We start from the raw sequence: 20,035 nt of genomic DNA on the forward strand, positions 1-20,035 counted from the left end.
TTCAAGGGGTGGGGGATGAAGTTCAGCATGTTTTTCCTTGCAGCCTCATCAGGAGGAAAAAAGCTGTGACGGGGAGAGAGAAAATGTGGAAGGGGTCTCCCAAGAGGAGGGCGTCATGCACAAGGTTTGAAATCCAAAGTTTCCAAGCAAAGGCCCTGCATGTTTTACCCCAGCATGCAGAAATCATCAAGAATTTAGCGGTACATAGTATATAATTCGGGGGTTCACAGCAGTTCAAAGTTTTGTTATCTTTTCTTTTGCTTTCCTCCGTTTTAAAATGATCTCGAGGTTATAGAGAAAATGTCTTAAATAAAATTAAATTAAATAGTTCATGCTGATTCAAATATCACAATCTTGAGTACAAAACTTTAGGGAGTGTAGGTCTGTGAAAATTTAAGACTATGCACATTAAATAACCAGAGAAAAACATATCTTAAAACTATTTATTCTTTACAAGCATCTTTCTATTGTTTAGTTCAGGCCTCAGGACAATGATATAAATTTTTGGGGTAAAAATGCAACCAAGTAAGCCTGCACTAGAGATTAAGATGGAGAAGATCTCCACAGCCACCATGGATTTCCCTTTTGTGCTCAGGTAGCTTGGAATAAAAGACAGCCAAACACTGCAAAAGAGCAACATGCTGAAAGTGATGAACTTGGCCTCATTGAAACTGTCAGGCAACTTCCTGGCTAGGAAAGCCACTATGAAGCTGACTGCAGCTAGGAAGCCCAGGTAGCCTAGGACACAGAAGAACATGGCAGCTGAGCCCTCGTTGCATTCCAGTGTGATTGTCTCCTTCAGTGAAAGCAGGTCCTTATCTGGGAAAGGAGAGGAAGTACTGATCCAAAGAACACAAATGCCTACTTGAACAAGGGAGCAAGAAAGGACAAAAGAATATGCCTGTCTTTTCCCTACCAATGGCCTTAAACTAGAGCCCGGTTTGGTAGCCAGAAAGACCAGAACCACAGTGATGGTTTTGGCCAGAACACTCGAAATAGCTACTGAGAATATGATGCCAAAACTTGTTTGTCGGAGAAGGCAGGTCACCTTTCCAGGCTTCCCAATGAAGAGTAAGGCAGAGAGAAAGCAATGAGCAAGGGAGATGAGAAGTAGATAGGTCAGACTGCGGTTGTTGGCTTTGACTATGGGGGTATCCTGGTTCTTCACAAATGTTCCAAGTATCAAAGCTGTGACCAGGGAGAAAGAAATAGCTAACATTGCTAAGATGAAGCCTATGGGTTCTTCATAAGACAGGAAGCTTACATCCTTGGGAACACATTGATTTTTGTTGTAATTGGAATAGTGATCTTGGGGACAGATGACACAGCTATCCATGTCTGGAGAGAGAGAGAGAGAGAGAGAGAGAGAGAGAGAGAGAGAGAGAGAGAGAGAGAGAGAGAGAGCTTGTTATAGTATTTCCATATTTGTCTGCTGTTTGAAAACATATTTTTTTTAAAAAATGGAGTTTCCTTATGACTCTGATTGTGTTTGTTAGACTAGGAAAGCTGCCTATATCACAAAGTTGCCTTTACTCTGTTGGTAACTCAGCTCTGAATTTGATTCATATGGGACATTTTTCTCTTTATCATTTTCTCCCATGGATTTTTGCTGCTTAGCTTTAGGTCTGCCAAGGTGGTAAAACAGGTATCATGAAAACAATCTAATATATTTTCAAGGATGAGAGGAGGATGGAGTAGGTTTAAAAGCAGCCTCTTTCTTCAGAATCGTATTTTGGTATATTCTGTACTTCAGAGTATCATAGTTTCAAATAATTGTAAAGTAAAATATTCTGTTTTAAAGTTTGTAAAAATTTTGAAATGTGTATTTTATTTGTTGCAACCTACTCTGAGCCTTTGGGGAATTAAATTACATCAGTATATCTGTACCATGGGGAGGACAATGCCTTTTTTGATAATCCTGGATTATTTTTCTGTTTAGATGAGGTTTTGGGAATCTTATTCATCATCTGATAAAGAAAACAAAAAGACTAGGTTATGCCCATACATGAGAGATCATAGATAGCATGTGCCATGAACTTATATTGGATCTATTTGGATTTGTATGATTGCTATCTTTATTCATTCTGTTTCCTACCTATCTCCTCAGAGATCATTCCATCTGAACACGGAATGCAGTCATAGCAGCAAAATTTCTTTCCTTCCTTCTTTTGTCGGCTGGAGCCAGGAAAGCAGTGCTCATTGCATACAGAGAGTGGTAGAACCTGGACATAAACAGGAAGGGAGATCAGCACCCATATGTCCAATGAGAACCTCAGATGAACACAATCTGTGCTGTTAACAATGGAGGAGTAGAAGAAGAGCTCTTTTTTTGGTACCCTCTTTATATTTGGTGAAGGCTTCTAAAAGCTGCTACCCTTCCTCTCGAACCCAACAGGCACCCTGTGAGATAGGTAAGGTGGAGAGAACTATGAGAACTGTGACTGGCCCAAGGTCTCACATCTGGCTGTATGTGGCAGAGTGAGGAATCAAACCACGTACTTCAGATCAGAGGTCTCCGCTCTTGGCCACAATACCACGTTGGCTCTCTAAGAAGAATAACTTATGAAACCCTGGTTTAAATCACAGAGCGATGAAAACTCACTGGTTTTACCTAGGACTCGTTTTCTCCTAGTCTTTCTTAAAAAGTTGTTGTTCTTGGCAGAATTGAATGGAGGAGAAGAGAATCATACTCTAAGCTGTTTTGAGGATAAAAGTGAAGTATTACTATCTACATGGGGAGGAGGGGGGGGAGATACAATACAGCCCCGTTCTCCTACTAATCAGAAGGCTTTGCATAGAAACAACCAATGCACAAGTTGCTACCATGAATTTCCTGAGACTTACCCAGATGAGCAGTGGCTACTAGATAACCACACAGATCACCTGAGCCCCGAAGCTACCCTTGCCCAATTTGTACAAATTACCAGAATCCTTGGGGCACCACACACCATACCCTGAATTATTTGCTACCTCACAAGTTTTGAAATTTAACCAGATTTTTCTCAGGGAGAGACGACTTGGGAGAAGGAAGAAGGGAAACTGAGAGTCATTGGTAAATGCAGATTCGAATTCCCACTCTCCCATGGAAGCTTACTGGGGGACATGGTGATGGCTGTAATTCTGTAGATTTTGCCAAATATTATTCATGGTTCTTGCAATGCATTCTACATAGAAAAAAAAGGAGGATTTTTAATGATGATTTCTGAATTCCCCAAATAGTCTATTAGCAGAATGGACAATGCTGGTGGTCATGGGGTGTGCATGACGATCACTCTTGGGCCATGCAGTTGAGGGAAGTAGCTGACTGGGGTGACTTTGAATAAAAATGCTAGGAAGATCCATCTCCCTGGAGTTGACTTTGACATCAATCCACGGTTTAACTGCACAGAAAATGCAAGAGAGAAAACATGTTTTTCTCTATCCATGCAGATATCTCACCTGATTAAATGTTCTGTGCCACACAATTTGATCATCATGAATGGTCAATTCTTCTCCTGGAGAAGCCCAAGGATCAAGCCTTCCAACTTTTAGTCTGATGAAGGAGCCATTTGGGAAAGTGACCCAGTTTGTCACATCAAAACCACTTTTCAGTTCCCCATTTTCATTAAAATGTATTGTGTCAGCAGCACTATTGTTGAATGTGATGCTCCTTAAAATAAGATGCATCTGATTGAAAAAAAAGAAAATAAAATGTAAGCAATTTCAGGAATGACTGGGACAAATGATATAATGTGCTATAATGAGAAGACATTTGAACTAATCATTCACTGGTATTAAAGCTAAATTGGGTTAATTATTTTGTCCTGGGTCTCACCAACCCCTGGGTCTTAGGGTCACCAATTGGTATCTTGCCAGACTGAGACCCAGAGCTGTCTAGTTCATAGGTCCTTTGGTGAACCACATATGAAACTTCCTTAGGTGGCTTCCTTTGGCCATGATTCTTTATCCCTGTGTTGCTTGCAGGTTGAGTGGATATAAGGAACTCCAAGTGGATCTGCCGCTGAAAGGTGCTGGGAAATTTATCCTGGTTAGCATCCTACTATGATTGAATGAGTGGAATTAACTGAGCTGCTGTTTGTTACCATAAAGGTCCCAATGATCTATGATAATATCTATGGGATATGTGCTGTATGAACATGTTAAAACCTATGAGGGGTTAATGCCTCACAGAGTCAGAGAGCCTTGAATGACCGGTTGCTCAAAGGGATTCAATGGGTTAGTATCAGTTGAGCAGAAATACTTGGGAATTGATGGCTGAAGAGAACATAGTTTAGCTCAAACATCGAACAAGTACTGTTGAACTCTATCTGCGGAGAGTTTTTTATCTGCAATAGCTGCAAATAATTGCTTGCTATGAATGATTTTTCTTCACTGCTTCTCTCTGCTTATTGATACTGTATCTATTTCATTATGGATACATGATTTTGTATGTTAGGTTATCCTAGTATAGGGTTATTGTCTGGAAAACTCTTTCAAAATCTGGGCATTAATATATGCAGCACAAATACTTAAAATGCAATAAATAATTGAAGACTGCTGTGAAAAATAAGGATGTCTTTGGGATGTACAGTTTGAGAAGTAATTACCTGCCAGGCTTGGACATTATAGAAAATTTGATTCCTCTCTTTTTCTCTGTAGAGGGCATGCAAAGCATGTGCCACTACATAGACAGCATTGTAGACATTATAGCTGTGGCCAGTCATGTCCATTTCAAACAAAGTGACTGGAATAGAATCCAGCATCTCCTCTCCAGAGCACATTCTCTTGCTGTCCCCATGAACATCTGGATTTCTTAGTGAACAACCGAATGCCTGTTCCCAAAAGTTCTCAATAAAACCATCCCCTTTTGCCCAGGAGGGGCTTATGGCCTGCAGGAATGTTTTGAATCCTGGTGGCTGATTGGAGTGAACTGCAAGGGACAGAGCACCATGGAAGGTGTCTATATCCCACGCCCTTTGGAGAGACAGTGATTCAAAATCCCAGTGGCATGTGATGATCCACACCTTATGCTGGGGAGGCAATGAAATAAAAATACTTAAAAACAGCATTAGTCGCAAAACCAACATGGATGAGTTTTCTCCATATACAAAGTGAACATTAGCTTTGGTTTTACCGAGAACAGCTAGATTTTCTGTTTCCTTTATAAGGACATCCATCACCTCTTGGAAATATTTCTGTTTTGTTAATCTTATAGTGAAATCAAAACAGATGCCATTCTCAGAAAGCATTGGCACCATGATCTGCAAGAACCTGTCCCCATTGTCGTCTTCTGCAACGAAGAGCACGATCCATGTCCATCTGAAGTGGTGAAATAACCTGATAACTCCCATATACTGGGTGGCTTCATTTGGGACCATCTGATACATTGAAGACACTTGCAGTTGGTTTACTTGTGCTGGTGAAAATGATCCATAAGCAAGCTGGAAAAAAAGTATTTATGTTTTGTTTATTTTTCCCCTGTATGGAATGAAACATACTATTCAATGTTGATGCTGGTGCTGGTCCTCCTCCTGCTGCTGAGATTTATTAATTGCCGGTCTCAGGCTAGCTGGCTTGTAGTGGGTTATGAGATAAAAGCCCCACATAAAATCTTAAACCCCCATTAAACTCAAGCCACCCACCCCCATCAGTGAATAACTTAACTCCTACCCCAAACCACCCATGTTATGTGGGCTGTCACCCCTCCACCGTGGACCGGCATACCCATGCCAACTCTTCCTGACACTCCTGCGCAGACCTTGGTACCAGAGAGAAATAGCCAAGTCAAGCTTTGCAAAGCCTAATGGGAGAGTAACTAACATCCACTTCTTGGTCTCAAACAGGACTTGGAGCTAGGCTTCCTCAAACCACTTGCTTGCAAACAAAAGAGGAGTTTGTCAGCACACCTGGCAAGTATAGAGAGACAAAGGCACCCCATCCAAAAAAAACCCTCCAGCCAGCCAAACATATTGTCCTGTAAAGGGAACTAGCCACTCTAATCCAAGATTTGGTCTTTGTCTGTTCCGTTGCCACTATCCCCAGGCACAGGCAATCATCCAGAATTTGCCAGAAATGGGCTTTCAGCCCTTCTAGTTAGTTAAGAAATATTTCCTCAAATTCACAGCAGCTAGTTTCTTTGTCTCAGCAACCCATTTCTTTGTTGGGACCTGGTCACAATCTTTACCAGCCATCAAACTCTTTGTCCAAGCCCTGGACAAGGTAGGATCAGCCCCCTATAGCCTCAGGTCACAAATTTCCTTAAAATAGGAGGCTCCCACAGCCACAAAAAGCAATCAGTTTCCAGGCAACAGAAAGACTGTCCGACGCTCGTCTTGGTCTCCCCAAATTGCTTTCCTGGACCTCCAGAATTCTGCTCCACTCAGAAGACAGGTAGATATCACTTTCAATCAACCCTTAGTATAAATTCCTCCCCTGTTTCTATGCTAAAGTACACATGTCTTTTGTCTAATTAGTGTGTGTTAATAAAATTCTTCCATGTTTAGATCATTGCCTGCCTCGGTTCTATCTCTGTGGTAAACTGTGCAATAAAAGGTTATGTTATGCCAAGCTGCCTCTTGGTAGCTCTACGAGCTAATTCCCCACAACTAAATTTAGAAATGTGTCCTTACAGACATGCATTTGGTGTAACACTCATCCAGCCTGAAAGACCTCCTACTGTGCCAGGTGGTTTTTAGGGACAGGCCTGATGTCCTGGCCATTGTGGAGAGAGGCCCCTCATCTTACTGGTCCCAGCCTCAACCAAATAACTGGTACAAGAGATCCATCTCACAGGCCCTGCGACCATGCTTTAAACACATGAAATTTCCACATACCCCTGAGTAGCACCCCTGTACAGAGGGCCTACCTGTGGTATCTTGTAAATACCAACTAAGGTGGCCATATTGGCAGACGTTTCTGAATTCAGTCCTCCAACAAGTGCAATGAATTTGCTCTGGGAATCACACTTGAAATTGGGGAGAAACTTGTGGTGTGAAGAAAGCAAGCTCAGGGTGGCTTTATAGGTCATCCTTGCCACATAGTAGCTGTTGAGAATGTGGAAGCCCAAAGTGATGTTTGGTAAGATGTTGGGATTCCCATTGATCTCTTTGAGAGCAAAAACCATGGCCAGGACGTGTTGGTAGTTCTTTATCAATGATCTATAATGAGAGTTACAGAAGAATTTGAAAACCAAAGAGCCAAAATATAACAACGTTTAGTTCTCCATATTTATATCCCTCCTTCCTACAAGGAGCTATTTCATCACAGTTGGCCTCTTATCCTTTACAATTGTGCTTTTAACAGAGGCTTGGTATTTACAAATTCTAATGTTTATCTCACTGAAATGAAAAATGAAATTGTGGAGATGGAGAAGAGGGTATTATGGTTTGCATCATAGCTCTGCCCTGCAAATACTGAACTATTCAGAAATGCTGAGTGACAATATTTCTGGCTTTGCTTTCTGAACACTAGATTGGAGAAATTGAAATAAGAACAACATCTTCACATGTTCTAAGTCGGTGCAACATGCTAATTTTCAAAATGATTTGTGATGCTACAGATGATCATAATCTGACCTTAACTTTCTATAGTTTTCCATTATATCTTGTAATTAATCTGAATGAATTAGCTTTCTGGGGATTCCTTTCTTCCTTTCTGGCATGATAAAAAAATGAAAATTATCATTTGGGAGGTGCTTGGGGAGAGTCATTCTTGTGGTGACCACCATTGTCAATTCCCCTTTTGTATTCTTGCTATGATGAAAAGGTGTGTGTTTAAATATGCCCATTACGTTGCCCCAGTGATAAAAAGACTTTTGAGGGAGAGATGTTATAAACTTCTTTGAAGGAAAGAGATAATTTATGGCCTATTCATGACTGACTCCTCCATTTATGGCCCAGGGTGCTTGTTAATAGACTTCCCATGCAATGCCCTACAAGTCAACTACTAAGGTTCAGTTTCACTTTCAAATTATCATACTGAGATATTGACTTGGAGATTAAGTATTCCCTGACAGTTGCCACATGGATGAATTATCTCCTTTCTAGCTCTCATTTCCTTTCCCACAATCTCGGTCCATGTTCTGTTGTTCCTTTTTCCTGACTAAAAAATATAACTCCTTTTTTTCTAGTGCTCAGTTGTTCCACCTCAGTCCCTCTCCCCAGGCAGCACTCTGCCACGAAAAGCACTTACTCTTCTCATCCATTTTTCCTATATGATGGACCAAAGTAAATGTCATATATTCTTTCCCTTCCTCCTCCTCTCCAATGCACGCCGTTCTGCTCCTTTTGCTATCTTCCTTGCATCAAATTATAGTTTTTGTGTCCGAAAGACAACAGCCAGTCTAGCCTTCCTTTTCACAAATGTCAGACCCATGGAGGAATTATTTAAATTGATAAATGAGAAAAAGAGTATGCATGAATGGCTTACAAAGGCTCCCCAATGAACAACTGGGCAGGCTGGTCTTTGAAGGAGGGAGTCTCGTATACATGGAAGACCTGAGAAACAATCTCACCCACAACCAGGTCACCAGGCTGATAAAACGCATGAGGAATAGGAAGAAGGTCAACCGCCGTGGTGCATTGAATGGGATGCTTCTTGCATATGGCAGGGCACAGGAATAAAAGCAGCAGCAGCAGAACCGTCATCTTCCTCATGAACCTCTTTCCCTTCATTCCCAGATGTCTGCTTGTATGTGCTGTGTTCTCAGCATTTGTTTTCTTCTGACATATCATAGAGCAGCAAATGAATCGGCCAGTGTGCTTGAGGTAGCTGAAACTATAAGAAAATCGCAGCAGAAGGTTCAGTTAATGGAAACTCCCCCTTTCCTCCCATTCACTCCCATTCCTCTCTCAGTAGAATACAATTGTTGTGCCTTCTCACATTCTCCTTCTCTTGGCGAACTGGTTGTTCCTTTGCCCCGACTCACTGTAAAAGAGCTATATCCAAGATATCTAAAACTGAACTGCTCTTTCAAGTGTAAATTGAAAAAGAAGCATTTCATTGTGCAAGAAGCAAATGTGAGACTAAAGTCAAAACAAATCAGTCAGTTCTCCCCGGTACTGACTCCCAACATTATAAAACACACCATAGAACTGTGTAAAACTGTGTTCTCCCCCTCACACGCACACCCATAAATTGGAAGTGAGAAGCATGAGGGATAAAATAGGAGATTAATTATGGGACTCAGGTTGAATCCAGCTAGCATGTCCACTAAGTTTACACAGTTCCCTGTATGCTGTAGCCCCTACCTCACACGGCATTTGCCTGTGTGGGACTCATGATTCTCAACATATCCATTACAGGTGCTCAAATATGATGCCCCCTTCATTTACATTAGGAGAAACAATGATTAGATCAAACTTTTACTCAGCTATTTTGTATTTGGGGGAGAGGATTTACAAGGGTGGACTAGAGAGGACATGGCGGTGGTAGAAAGTCCCTTCAAATCACATCTAATTTCTGGATACCACACAGAATAGACAAATGGAAGTGCTTTACCTATGCAAACAAGCGCAATCATGGGATTTCTCTGTGGTCTGCAATTCAGGTCTGATCCCACTGATGAAGATGGGGTAGTCCGGGCTACCCAGCACAGAATGATTGGGAAACAAATAAATAAACAGTCATACAGGACTTGCAATATCTATGCATCAAAGCCCTGGTAATTTGCAGGGATTTTATAATTTACAGTTATCCCCCCCCCTGTCCCCAGAGATTTCGTGTCCAGCAAGCCAAAAACTGTAATTACTGGGCATGCCTTCCTAACTATAGTAGTGCTGATGGTCTTGATTTTGGTCTCAACGGCAGTTGGAATTGGCACAATTTAAATTAATATGTATGGATACAATTATAATAATTTAATGGGATAACAGACTAAAAAACACATAACCTGTCATTGAACATGGTTTGGAGAATTTAGGATTTTTCTCATATTCCCAAAGGATCAGAAAATGCAGTTAGACTGTAATAATAATTAAAAATTGTCATGGCATTATCCTCTGTTATTCTTTGCTGATTGTAAGCAGAATTTAGCATTGAATTTGAAATCGATCTATACCGGTGGCTAAAGAATCAGTACTATGAGGTTCCTAACCTCCAGCTGGAGGGCCGATGTTCTCCCACAATTACAACAGTGATCTCCAGACTTCAGAGATTAGTTTTCCCAGAGAAAATGGCCGCTTCAGCATGTGACTTCTATGGCATCAATGTCTGTAGGAAGCTCCATTCACTTCCCAAATTCTGCTCTTCTTGGGCCCTGCCCTAAAATCTCTAGGAGTTTCATTGGCAACCTTAAGGTCACCTTATATCTAATGATCCCAATGAGGTAGTCCAGGCGGGAATATGATTACCCATGTTTCCTTGGAGTAGATTCATCCTTCCCAAATTGCATATCAAATAATTCAATAATTTTTCTACTTAATCAAATGTAATATTTATTTTTATTTTGAAAGAAAAGCAAAATGTATTTTAAAACTATGACATTAAAAACCTCACACGCACTTTACCCAATTTTAAGTGAAAATCGTATCATGTTAATAACATCTGATAATGCTTGCACATAAAAGGTAAAGGTATCCCTTGTGCAAGCACCGAGTCATGTCTGACCCTTGGAGTGACCCCCTCTAGCGTTTTCATGGCAGACTCAATACGGGGTGGTTTGCCAGTGCCTTCCCCAGTCATTACCGGTTACCCCCCAGCAAGTTCGGTACAAGACCCTCTCGTGGTACAGGGTGGTAAGGCAGCAGACATGCAGTCTGAAGCGCTGCCCATGAGACTGGGAGTTCAATCCCAGCAGCCGGCTCAAGTTTGACTCAGCCTTCCATCCTTCTGAGGTTGGTAAAATGAGTACCCAGCTTGCTGGGGGGTAAATGGTAATGACTGGGGAAGGCACTGGCAAACCACCCCGTATTGAGTCTGCCATGAAAACGCTAGAGGGTGTCACCCCAAGGGTCAGACATGACTCGGTGCTTGCACAGGTGATACCTTCACCTTTACCTTTAATGCTTGCACATGGGGTTTCTCCCTAGCTTCCAGTGCACAACCAGCTCCTACGCCGTTTGTCAGAACCAGATTGGTTCTGCCAAATAATTGTCATTTTATTGTATGAATTTCCAGACTGTTCCCCCCCACACACACACATGCACACAACTCTGCTTCTGTGTGCCTATGGAGTTTTGCTGCAGGTACTTTGTTTCAGAAGGTTCTTTGCTGCGTGTCAGAATCAGAATCAATGTCAGGTTGTCATTAGGTGCCGAGACTCCAGCCCTCACCTGGAGTTGGGAACCAGTTTACGTTTATCTCTGTTCCCTATGAATTGCCTTTGAACTGATAAGACTGGTTGTAGTTGTGGTGGAGACAATTTTGATAATGTCTAAGAACTCTGGGTATTTGCTACCATTCAGGAAAACCATGATAATGAAATAAAATACCAGTTTTTGTGTATAATCTTGCCTTGAGGATTTAATAATGAATAATTGCCCCAGGAAATTGTGCCAGGGAATACTTTATCAATATTTCTTCTTTACAAGAAGCTTTCTGTTGTTGAGTTGAGGCCTCAGGACAATGATATAACATTTGGGAAGAAAAATGCAATAAAGTAAGCCAGCACTAGATATTAAGATAGAGAAGATCTCCACAGCCACCATGGATTTCCCTTTGGTGCTCAGGTAGCTTGGAATAAAAGACAGCCAAACACTGCAAAAGAGCAACATGCTGAAAGTGATGAACTTGGCCTCATTGAAACTGTCAGGCAACTTCCTGGCTAAGAAAGCCACCATGAAGCTGACTGCAGCTAGGAAGCCCAGGTAGCCCAGGACACAGAAGAACATGGCAGCTGAGCCCTCATTGCATTCTAGTATGATTGTCTCCTTCAGTGAATGCAGGTCCTTATCTGGGAATGGAGAGGAAGTACTGATCCAAAGAACACAGATGCCTACTTGAACAAGGGAGCAAGAAAGGACAAGAGTATAAGCCTGTCTTTTCCCCACCAATGGCCTTAGTTTAGAAGATGGTTTATTAGCCAGAAAGACTAGAACAACTGTGACTGTTTTGGCCAGTACACTTGAAATAGCCACTGAGAATATGATGCCAAAACTTGTTTGTCGCAGAAGGCAGGTTATCTTTCCAGGTTGCCCAATGAAGAGCAAGGCAGAGAGAAAGCAATGAGCAAGGGAGATGAGAAGAAGATAGGTCAGACTGCGGTTGTTGGCTTTGACTATGGGGGTATCCTTGTGCTTCACAAATGTTCCAAGTATCAAAGCTGTGACCAGGGAGAAAAAAATAGCCATCGTTGCTAAGATGAAACCAAGGGGTTCTTCATAAGAAAGGAAACTAATATCCTTCAGAACACATTGATCTTTGTTGTAATTCGAATAATGATCTTGTGGGCAGACTGCACAGCTGTCCATGTCTGGAATGAAAAAAGAGAGAGAGAGGGAAATTGTTATATTATTTCAAGATGTGTCTGTTGTTTGGGGAAAATATTTTTTTAAATTTGGACATTCCCATTGAATCTCATTACGCTTGCTGGATTAGGAGATCTTCCTCTATTAGAAAGCATCTTTGTTGGATGGATGGCAGCCTTATTGCTCTGCAGTAAGAGCACATTTTTACTGAAGCAAGACATTTGAAAGCTCTCCATGATTATTGTTATTTGAAATGAAGATAAAGCGAAGAGTGAATTTTTTACATCTTGTATTTCATTACCCGTAGGAGTCCCAAATCTGCTTACAAGCACCTTTTCCTCTGGATCCCCTGTGAGTTAGGTGGGGCTGATAGATCTCTAAGCTTTGGAAGAACAACTCTTACGTTATCTGTGACTTCCCCAACATCACCACGATTTCTGTGAGGAGCAGGAGTGTAGAATTTAACCGTGTGCTCCAGATCAGAGTCCACCCCTCTTAATCACTACACCGCCCTAGCTCTGAAGAAATCTGAAAATAATTAATTTGGGGAAAACTAGGATGAAGATCTCTTTGATAAGTGAGAATATTTCTTTTAAACATGCTGTAGCAAATGGATTATCTGGGTTCCACTGAACTGATTTATAATATTCATTATAAGCAGGCAGACTTCTAATACCGCTGAAGGGAAGGCATCACAGGTCCCAAAGTGAAGGCCCTCCTATGACTAGGTACTTCAAGCTTGGCCAGATATGTCTTAGGGAAAGATGAATATCTATTGGGTTCACTAATAATGAAAGATGGGTTATTAGTTAGGTCCTGTTGCCGTTCTATGTCGGTCAATCTCTGCTTAACAACTTTGGCCTGATCATATCCCATACTCAGTAGGAACTCAGGAGAGAACCCCAAGAGTGTGATTTTAGTTCTGATGTTTCGTTGCCAAGATGATTGATAGCCATCCTCAGTTGTTAGTGGGGCAAGGCCACAAGGGAAAAAGGACAGTCTAAGCCAGTAAGTGCAGGGTAGATCTGAAGCTGTAAGGACTAACCTTCCCTCAGGGAGAAACCCCAACACACCTAGAAAGGAATTCCATCCCCCATATCCTAGTGAAGGACTGGTCCAGTCATATCCCCAGAATCCTATACCTTGACAGTCAAATGTAGTGCTTTTCCCTGCCTTCTTCAATTTAAGCCTAAATTTTGCAACAAGAAGATGATGATCTGAACCAGAATCAACTCCTGGTCTTGTTTTTACCGACTGTATAGAACTTCTCCACCTTTGGCTGCAGAGCACATAGTCAATCTGATTTCTGTGTTGACCGTCTGGTGATGTCCATGTGTAGAGTCATCTCTTGGGTTGTTGGAAAAGAGTGTTTGCTATGACCATGGTATTCTCTTGACAAAATTCTACCAGCCTGTGCCCTGCTTCAACTTGCCTGTTATCCCGGTTATCTTTTGGCTTCCTACTTTAGCATTCCAAGCACATAATTTTTGGTGTTTCTTCTAGAAGGTGTTGTAGGGCTTCATAGACTGGTCAACTTCATCCTCTTCAGCAGCAGTGGTTGGGGCATAGACCTGTATTACTATGATGTTGAATGGTTTCCCTTGGATTCGAACTGATATCATTCTGTCATTTTGGGGATTGTATCCCAATACTGCTTTTCCTACTGTTTTATTGATTATTAAGGCTACTCCATTTCTTCTTAGAGATTCTTACCCACAGTTGAAAATCTGATGGTCATCTGGATTATATTCACCCATTCCTGTCCATTTTAGTTCCTGATTCCTAAAACGTCGATGTTCAGTCTTGTCATCTCTTGTTTGACCATGTCCAGCTTGCCTTGATTCATGGATCTATGGAATAAAAGTATTTACAGCACCGGACTTTTCACCTCTTTTCACCTCCAGTTCCATCCACAACTGAGCATCCTTTCAGTCTTGGCCCAGTTGCTTCATTCATTCTAGTGCTACTCGAACTAGCTGTCTGCTTATCCCCAGTAGCATATGGATGCCTTCTGACCTGAGGGGCTCATCTTCTGGTGTCATATCGTTTTGCCTTTGGGTACTGTCCATAAAGTTTTCATAGCAAAGATACTGCAGTGGTTTACCATTTCCTTCTCCAGTGGATCACCTCTCTGTTATGACCTGTCCATCTTGGGTGACCCTGCACAGCATAGCTCATAGCTTCACTGAGCTACACAAGCCCCTTTGCCATGACAAGGCAGTGATCCTTGAAGGATATCTGTACCATAGGGAGGACAATTCCATTGTTGGATAATCCTTGATTATTTTTCTGTTTCGATAAAGGTTTGGGAATCTTATTAATCATCCAGAAAAGCAGACAACTTTATGCCCAGACATGAGAGATCATGTATAGCATGGACCACAAACTCATATTAGGTCTAGTTGAATATAATATTGCCGATGATTGGCATCTCTATTCATTTTGTTTCCTACCTATCTCCTCAGAGATCATCCCATCTGAACATGGAAGGCAGTCATAGCAGCAAAATTTCTTTTTCTCCTTCTTTTGTCGGCTGGAGCCAGGAAAGCAGTGCTCATTGCATACAGAGAGTGGTAGAACCTGTGAATAAACAGGAAGGGAGATCGGCACCCATATATGCAATGAGAGCCTCAGATGAACACAATCTGTGCTGTTAACCATGGAGAACTCTCTTAGAGTGTTGGAGGAGGAGGAAGAGAAGAGCTCTTTTTGCTTGAACCCCTTTCTTTATTCGGCGAGGGCTTCTAAAAGCAGCTTCCCTTCCTCTCCTCATAACAGTCTCCCTGTGAGGTAGGTGAGGCTGAGAGACCTCAGAGAACTATAACTGGCCCAAGGTCTCCCATCTGGCTGTATGTGGTGGAGTAAGGAATCACACCACTTACACCAGATTAGAGGCCACCACTGTAAGCCACTATGCAAGCTTGGCACTCTAAGGAAAATAATTTATGAACCTTTGGTTTAAATCATAAATACGTGAAAACTCACTGGTTTTACCTTGGACTAGTATTTCCCTAATCTTCCTTAGAGATTTATTGTCGATGTTCTTGAGATAAATAAATGGAGGAGAGGAGAATCATATTTTAAGCTGTTTGGGGGAGAAAAGTGAAGTACTAATATCTAAATAGGGGGGGGATATACAGTACAGCCCCATTATCATACTCATTAGAAGGCTAGGCATGCTAACAACCAATGCACAACTTGCTAAAATGTGATTAGTAAGATTTACCCAGATGAGCACCCAAATTGCCTGAGTCCAGAAGCTACCCCTGCTCAGATTGTCCAAATTACCAGAATCCTTAGTGATCACCACACAGCTTCCCTGAATGATTTGCTACCTCATCAGTTTTGATACTTAACCAGACTTTTCTCAGGGAGAGTCTACTAGGGATAAGAAAGAAGGGAAAGCTGAGAGCCAGTTAAAGATGCAGGTGACTGGGGTACTTTGAATAATAATTCTATGAAGATCCATTCTTTGGAGATAAAACTTGACTTTGACCTCATTCCATGGTTTAATTGAAGACAAAATGCAAACAAGAACTTATTTTATCTACATGGTTATATCCCACCTGATTAAATGTTCTGTGCCACACAATTTGATCATCATGAATGGTCAATTCTTCACCTGGAGAAGCCCAAGGATCAAACCTTCCAACTTTCAGTCTAATGAAGGAGCCATTTGGAAAAGTGACCCAGTTTGTAACATCAAAACCACCTTTCAGTTCCCCATTTTCATTAAACTGTATGGTGTCACCAGCACTGTTGTTGAATGTGATGCTCCTTAAAAAAAGATTCATCTGATTGAGAAAAAACATGAAATGAGCAATTTCCTGAATTATCATGGTAATCCATGTTATGTCTTAAAGGTACTGGGACAAATGGCATCCTGTGCTAACCTGAGAAGACAGTGGTGCTATTGATTCTCTGATAATAAAACAAAATTGGGTTTAAATAACTGACCCCTTTTGGCCTGGGTCTGACCTCCCCTAAAGTATTAGGGTCACCATTGGTTATCTTGCCAGACTGAGACCCAGAGCTCTGTAGTTCATAGGTCCTTTAGTGAGTTCACATATAAACCTTCCTTAAGAGATGTCCTTGTCTATGTTGATCCCTGCATTGCTTATCGTTGGGTGGATGTAATGCACTCCATGTGGATCTGCCTCTGAGGGGTACTCATAAAATTGTTCTGGTTCAGAAAAAACTTTTTGTACACTCACGATAGTGGTTAGCATCCTAAAATGATTGTTTGGGCAGATTAAATTGGCTGCTGTTTGTTATCATAAATTTCCCAATGATTGAAAATCATGCCTTGGGGACTTTGCTGCAATAGCTCATGACTAATACATGAACATTTGAATGTCTATGAGGTGTTAACATCTCACAGAACCAAAGAGCTTTGAGTGACAGGCTGCTCAAAGGGATTTGATAGGTTAGTATCAGTTGAACAGAAAGATTTGGGAACTGATGGCCAAAGAGAACACAACATAGCTTAGATATAGTTCTGCTGGACTCTGCTGCAGAGAGTTTAGTACTGACTAAGAACATTTTTATCACAGAGACCGTTTATGCACTGGAGGTTTCATGCTGGGCTGCAGGCTGGAGTTTTAGTCATGGCAGGTTGCCCCATCACTTTCTGCACCCACACAGGGGAGCATTTGGCCTGGTGCACCTCACCTTCCCCCTATCTGTGCTCCTGATAGGGGGATGGGGGAGTGAAGTACCCAGTGCATAAATGGTCAGAGATAGGACTGTTAAAGCTGGCAAGGAAGAGTGAAAGAGTTGGGGAAGAATCACATTTGGGCCAGGAAGAGAGATTGATCTTCTACTTAGAGAAGCAATTCCCTGTGTAGTTGATATAAGAGAAATGAGAAGGACAGCCAATTCAGAGGGTGGGAAGGAAGTGATATCAACAAACTGTGTTATGTGATCTGTTCTTGTATATATGTCTGGAAAACTGTTTGAAAATCTGGACATGGAGACATGCAGTACAAATATTTTAAATGTTATTTAAAAAAATGAAGTCTGATGTGAAAAAAGCAGGGTGTCTTTTACCTGCCAGGATAGTACATTACTGAAGTCTAAATTCTTCCCTTTCTCTCTTGTTCTGCGTTGTGATCCGAGCATAAAGAAGGCATGCAAAGTGTGTGCCACGGCATAAACAGCATTGTAGACATTATAACTGTGGCCCGTCATGCTCATTTCAAACAAAACAACAGGAATAGAATCCAGCATCTCCTCTCCAGTGCACATTCTCTTGCTGTCCCCATGAACATCTGGATTCCTCAGTGAACAACCGAATGCCTGCTCCCAAAAGTTCTCAATAAAACCATCTCCTTTTGCCCAGGAAGGGCTTATGGACTGCAGAAATGTTTTGAATCCTGGTGGCTCATTGGAGTGAACTGCAAGGGATAGGGCACCATGGAAGGTTTCAACATCCCAAGCCCTTTGGGCAGACACTGATTCAAAATCCCAGTGGCATGTGATGATCCACACCTTATGCAGGGGAGGAAATGAAATAAAGGTTCCTAAAAACAACATTACTCGTAAAACGAACATGGATGAGTTTTCTCCATATACAAAATGCACATTGGCTTTGGTTTGACTGAGAACAGCTAGATTTTCTATGTCCTTTATAAGGACCTCCATTATAACTTGGAAATATGTATATTTAATTAATCTTATAGTGAAGTCAAAACAGATGCCATTCTCAGAAAACATTGGCACCATGATCTGCATGAACTTGTCCCCACTGTCATCATCTGCAACAAAAAGCACAGTCCATGTCCATTTGAAGTGGTGAAATAACCTGATAACTCCCATATACTGAGTGGCTTCATTTGGGACCATCTGATGCATAGAAGACACTGGCAGTTGGTTAATGTGTGCTGATATGAATGATCCATAAGCAAGCTGGAAAAAAAATATTTTTTTTTTCAATTTTGAAAACATGCATTCATGTGTTAAAAGCATAAGACTTCCACACCAACCTTCTATGGCTGGCCTACCTGTGGCATCTTGTAAATGGTGACTATGGTGGCTATATTGGCAGACATTTCTGAATTTAGTCCTCCAACAACAGCAATCAATTTGTTCTGGGTATCACACTTGAAATTGGGGAGAAACTTGTGCTGTGAAGAAAGAAAGGTCAGGGTGGCTTTATAGGTCATCCTTGCCAGATAGTAGCTGTTGAGAATGTGGAAGCCCAAAGAGATATTTGGTAAGATGTTGAGATTCCCATTGATCTCTTTGACAGCAAAAGCCATGGCCAAGTTATGCTGGTAATTCTTTAGTAGTGATCTATAAAGAGTCATAGGTGAAAACTAAGTCGTAAAGATAGATCTTCCATTAGTTCTCCATATTGGTATCCCTCCTTCCAACAAGGAGCTAGTTCATTACACTATGCCTCTATACTTACAGAATCATTCTTTGGAATTGTGCTTTGAACAGAGGCTTAGTATTTAAAAGTGCTAGTTTTTATATCGCAGCCATAAAAAAATACTGTGACTGACTCCTTCATTTATGGCCCAGGGAGCTTTCCAATAGAATCTACATGTCATGATCTGCCCTCCAAGTCAACTACCATGGTCAAATTCCACTTACCAAACCTCATACTGAGATGCTGAGGGTAAGAATTCTCTGTCAGTTGGAACACTGGTCAATTATCTCCTTTCTAACTCCATTTCCTTTCCTGCAATCTTAGTCCATGTTCCGGTCCTCCTTTTCCCTGAATAAAAGAGGGCTTTTTGTTCTTCAGTTTTTATGCCTCAACCACTCTCTCCAGGCAGCACTCTGCCACAAAAGCCATAATGATGTATATGAGCAAAAATACATGCCAAGGGGAGAGAGACTCATTTTCCACTTTCTCCTTCTCTCCACTGCATCTCTCTCTGCTCTTTCTGCTGTATTCTAGGCATCAAATGATATATTTTGTGCCCACAAGACAAAAGCCAGACTTCCCTGCTTTTTTACCAACATTATGCACATGGAGGATTTAGTTAAATGGATAAATGAGAAAATCAGTAGGAAGTGATGGCTTACATTGGTTCAGAAACGAACAACTGTGTTGGCTCCTCTTTGAAGGAGGGAGTCTCGTATATATAGAAGACTTGAGAAACAATCTCACCCACAAGCAGGTCACCTGGCTGATAGAACGCATGAGGAATAGGAAGAAGGTCAACAGCTGTGGTGCATTGAATGGGATGCTTCTTGCATATGGCAGGGCACAGGAATAAAAGCAGCAGCAGCAGAAACAACATCTTCCTCATGAACCACTTTCCCTTCATTCCCAGATGTCTGCTTGTATGTGCTGTGTTCTCAGCATTTGTTTTTCTTCTGACATGTCATGGATCAGCAAATGAATTGGCCGGTGTGCTTGAGGTAGCTGAAACTATAAGAGAATCTCAGCAGAAGGTTCAGTGAATGGATACTCCCCCCCTCCCTCCCATTCCTCTCTCAGTAGAGTACAATAGTTGTGCCTTCTCACATTCTCCTCTTTTGGCACGCTGGTTGTTCCTTTGCTGTAAAAGAGCTCTATCAAAGAACCTGAAACTCACCTGCTCTTTCAAGTGTAAATTGAAAAAGAAGCATTCCAATGTGCAAGAAGCAAATGTGAGACTAAAGTCCAAACTGTTCTCCCCAGTACCAACTCCCAACAT

General features: G+C 41.6%; 2 protein-coding genes across 2 annotated transcripts; both read right to left on the reverse strand.

Moving 5' to 3' along the window:
• Nucleotides 1-439: 439 nt before the first annotated feature.
• On the reverse strand, nucleotides 440-8,624 carry LOC143825438 (vomeronasal type-2 receptor 26-like). The gene is made up of 6 exons (XM_077313468.1): nucleotides 8,407-8,624; nucleotides 6,845-7,136; nucleotides 5,160-5,420; nucleotides 3,439-3,666; nucleotides 2,096-2,222; nucleotides 440-1,338 (listed from the first exon to the last, which is right to left on the reverse strand). Exons 1-6 carry the CDS (start codon nucleotides 8,622-8,624, stop codon nucleotides 440-442), a joined length of 2,025 nt encoding a protein of 674 aa, XP_077169583.1.
• Nucleotides 8,625-11,486: 2,862 nt separating this feature from the next.
• On the reverse strand, nucleotides 11,487-20,035 carry LOC143825439 (vomeronasal type-2 receptor 26-like). Its single transcript, XM_077313469.1, has 7 exons — nucleotides 19,934-20,035; nucleotides 19,419-19,522; nucleotides 18,386-18,677; nucleotides 17,433-18,290; nucleotides 15,950-16,177; nucleotides 14,837-14,963; nucleotides 11,487-12,388 (listed from the first exon to the last, which is right to left on the reverse strand). The coding sequence occupies exons 1-7, from the start codon at nucleotides 20,033-20,035 to the stop codon at nucleotides 11,487-11,489; spliced, it is 2,613 nt and encodes an 870-aa protein (XP_077169584.1).

The sequence above is a fragment of the Paroedura picta genome, chromosome 16 (assembly GCF_049243985.1).
Source record: "Paroedura picta isolate Pp20150507F chromosome 16, Ppicta_v3.0, whole genome shotgun sequence".
NCBI classification, from domain to species: Eukaryota; Metazoa; Chordata; class Lepidosauria; order Squamata; family Gekkonidae; genus Paroedura; species Paroedura picta.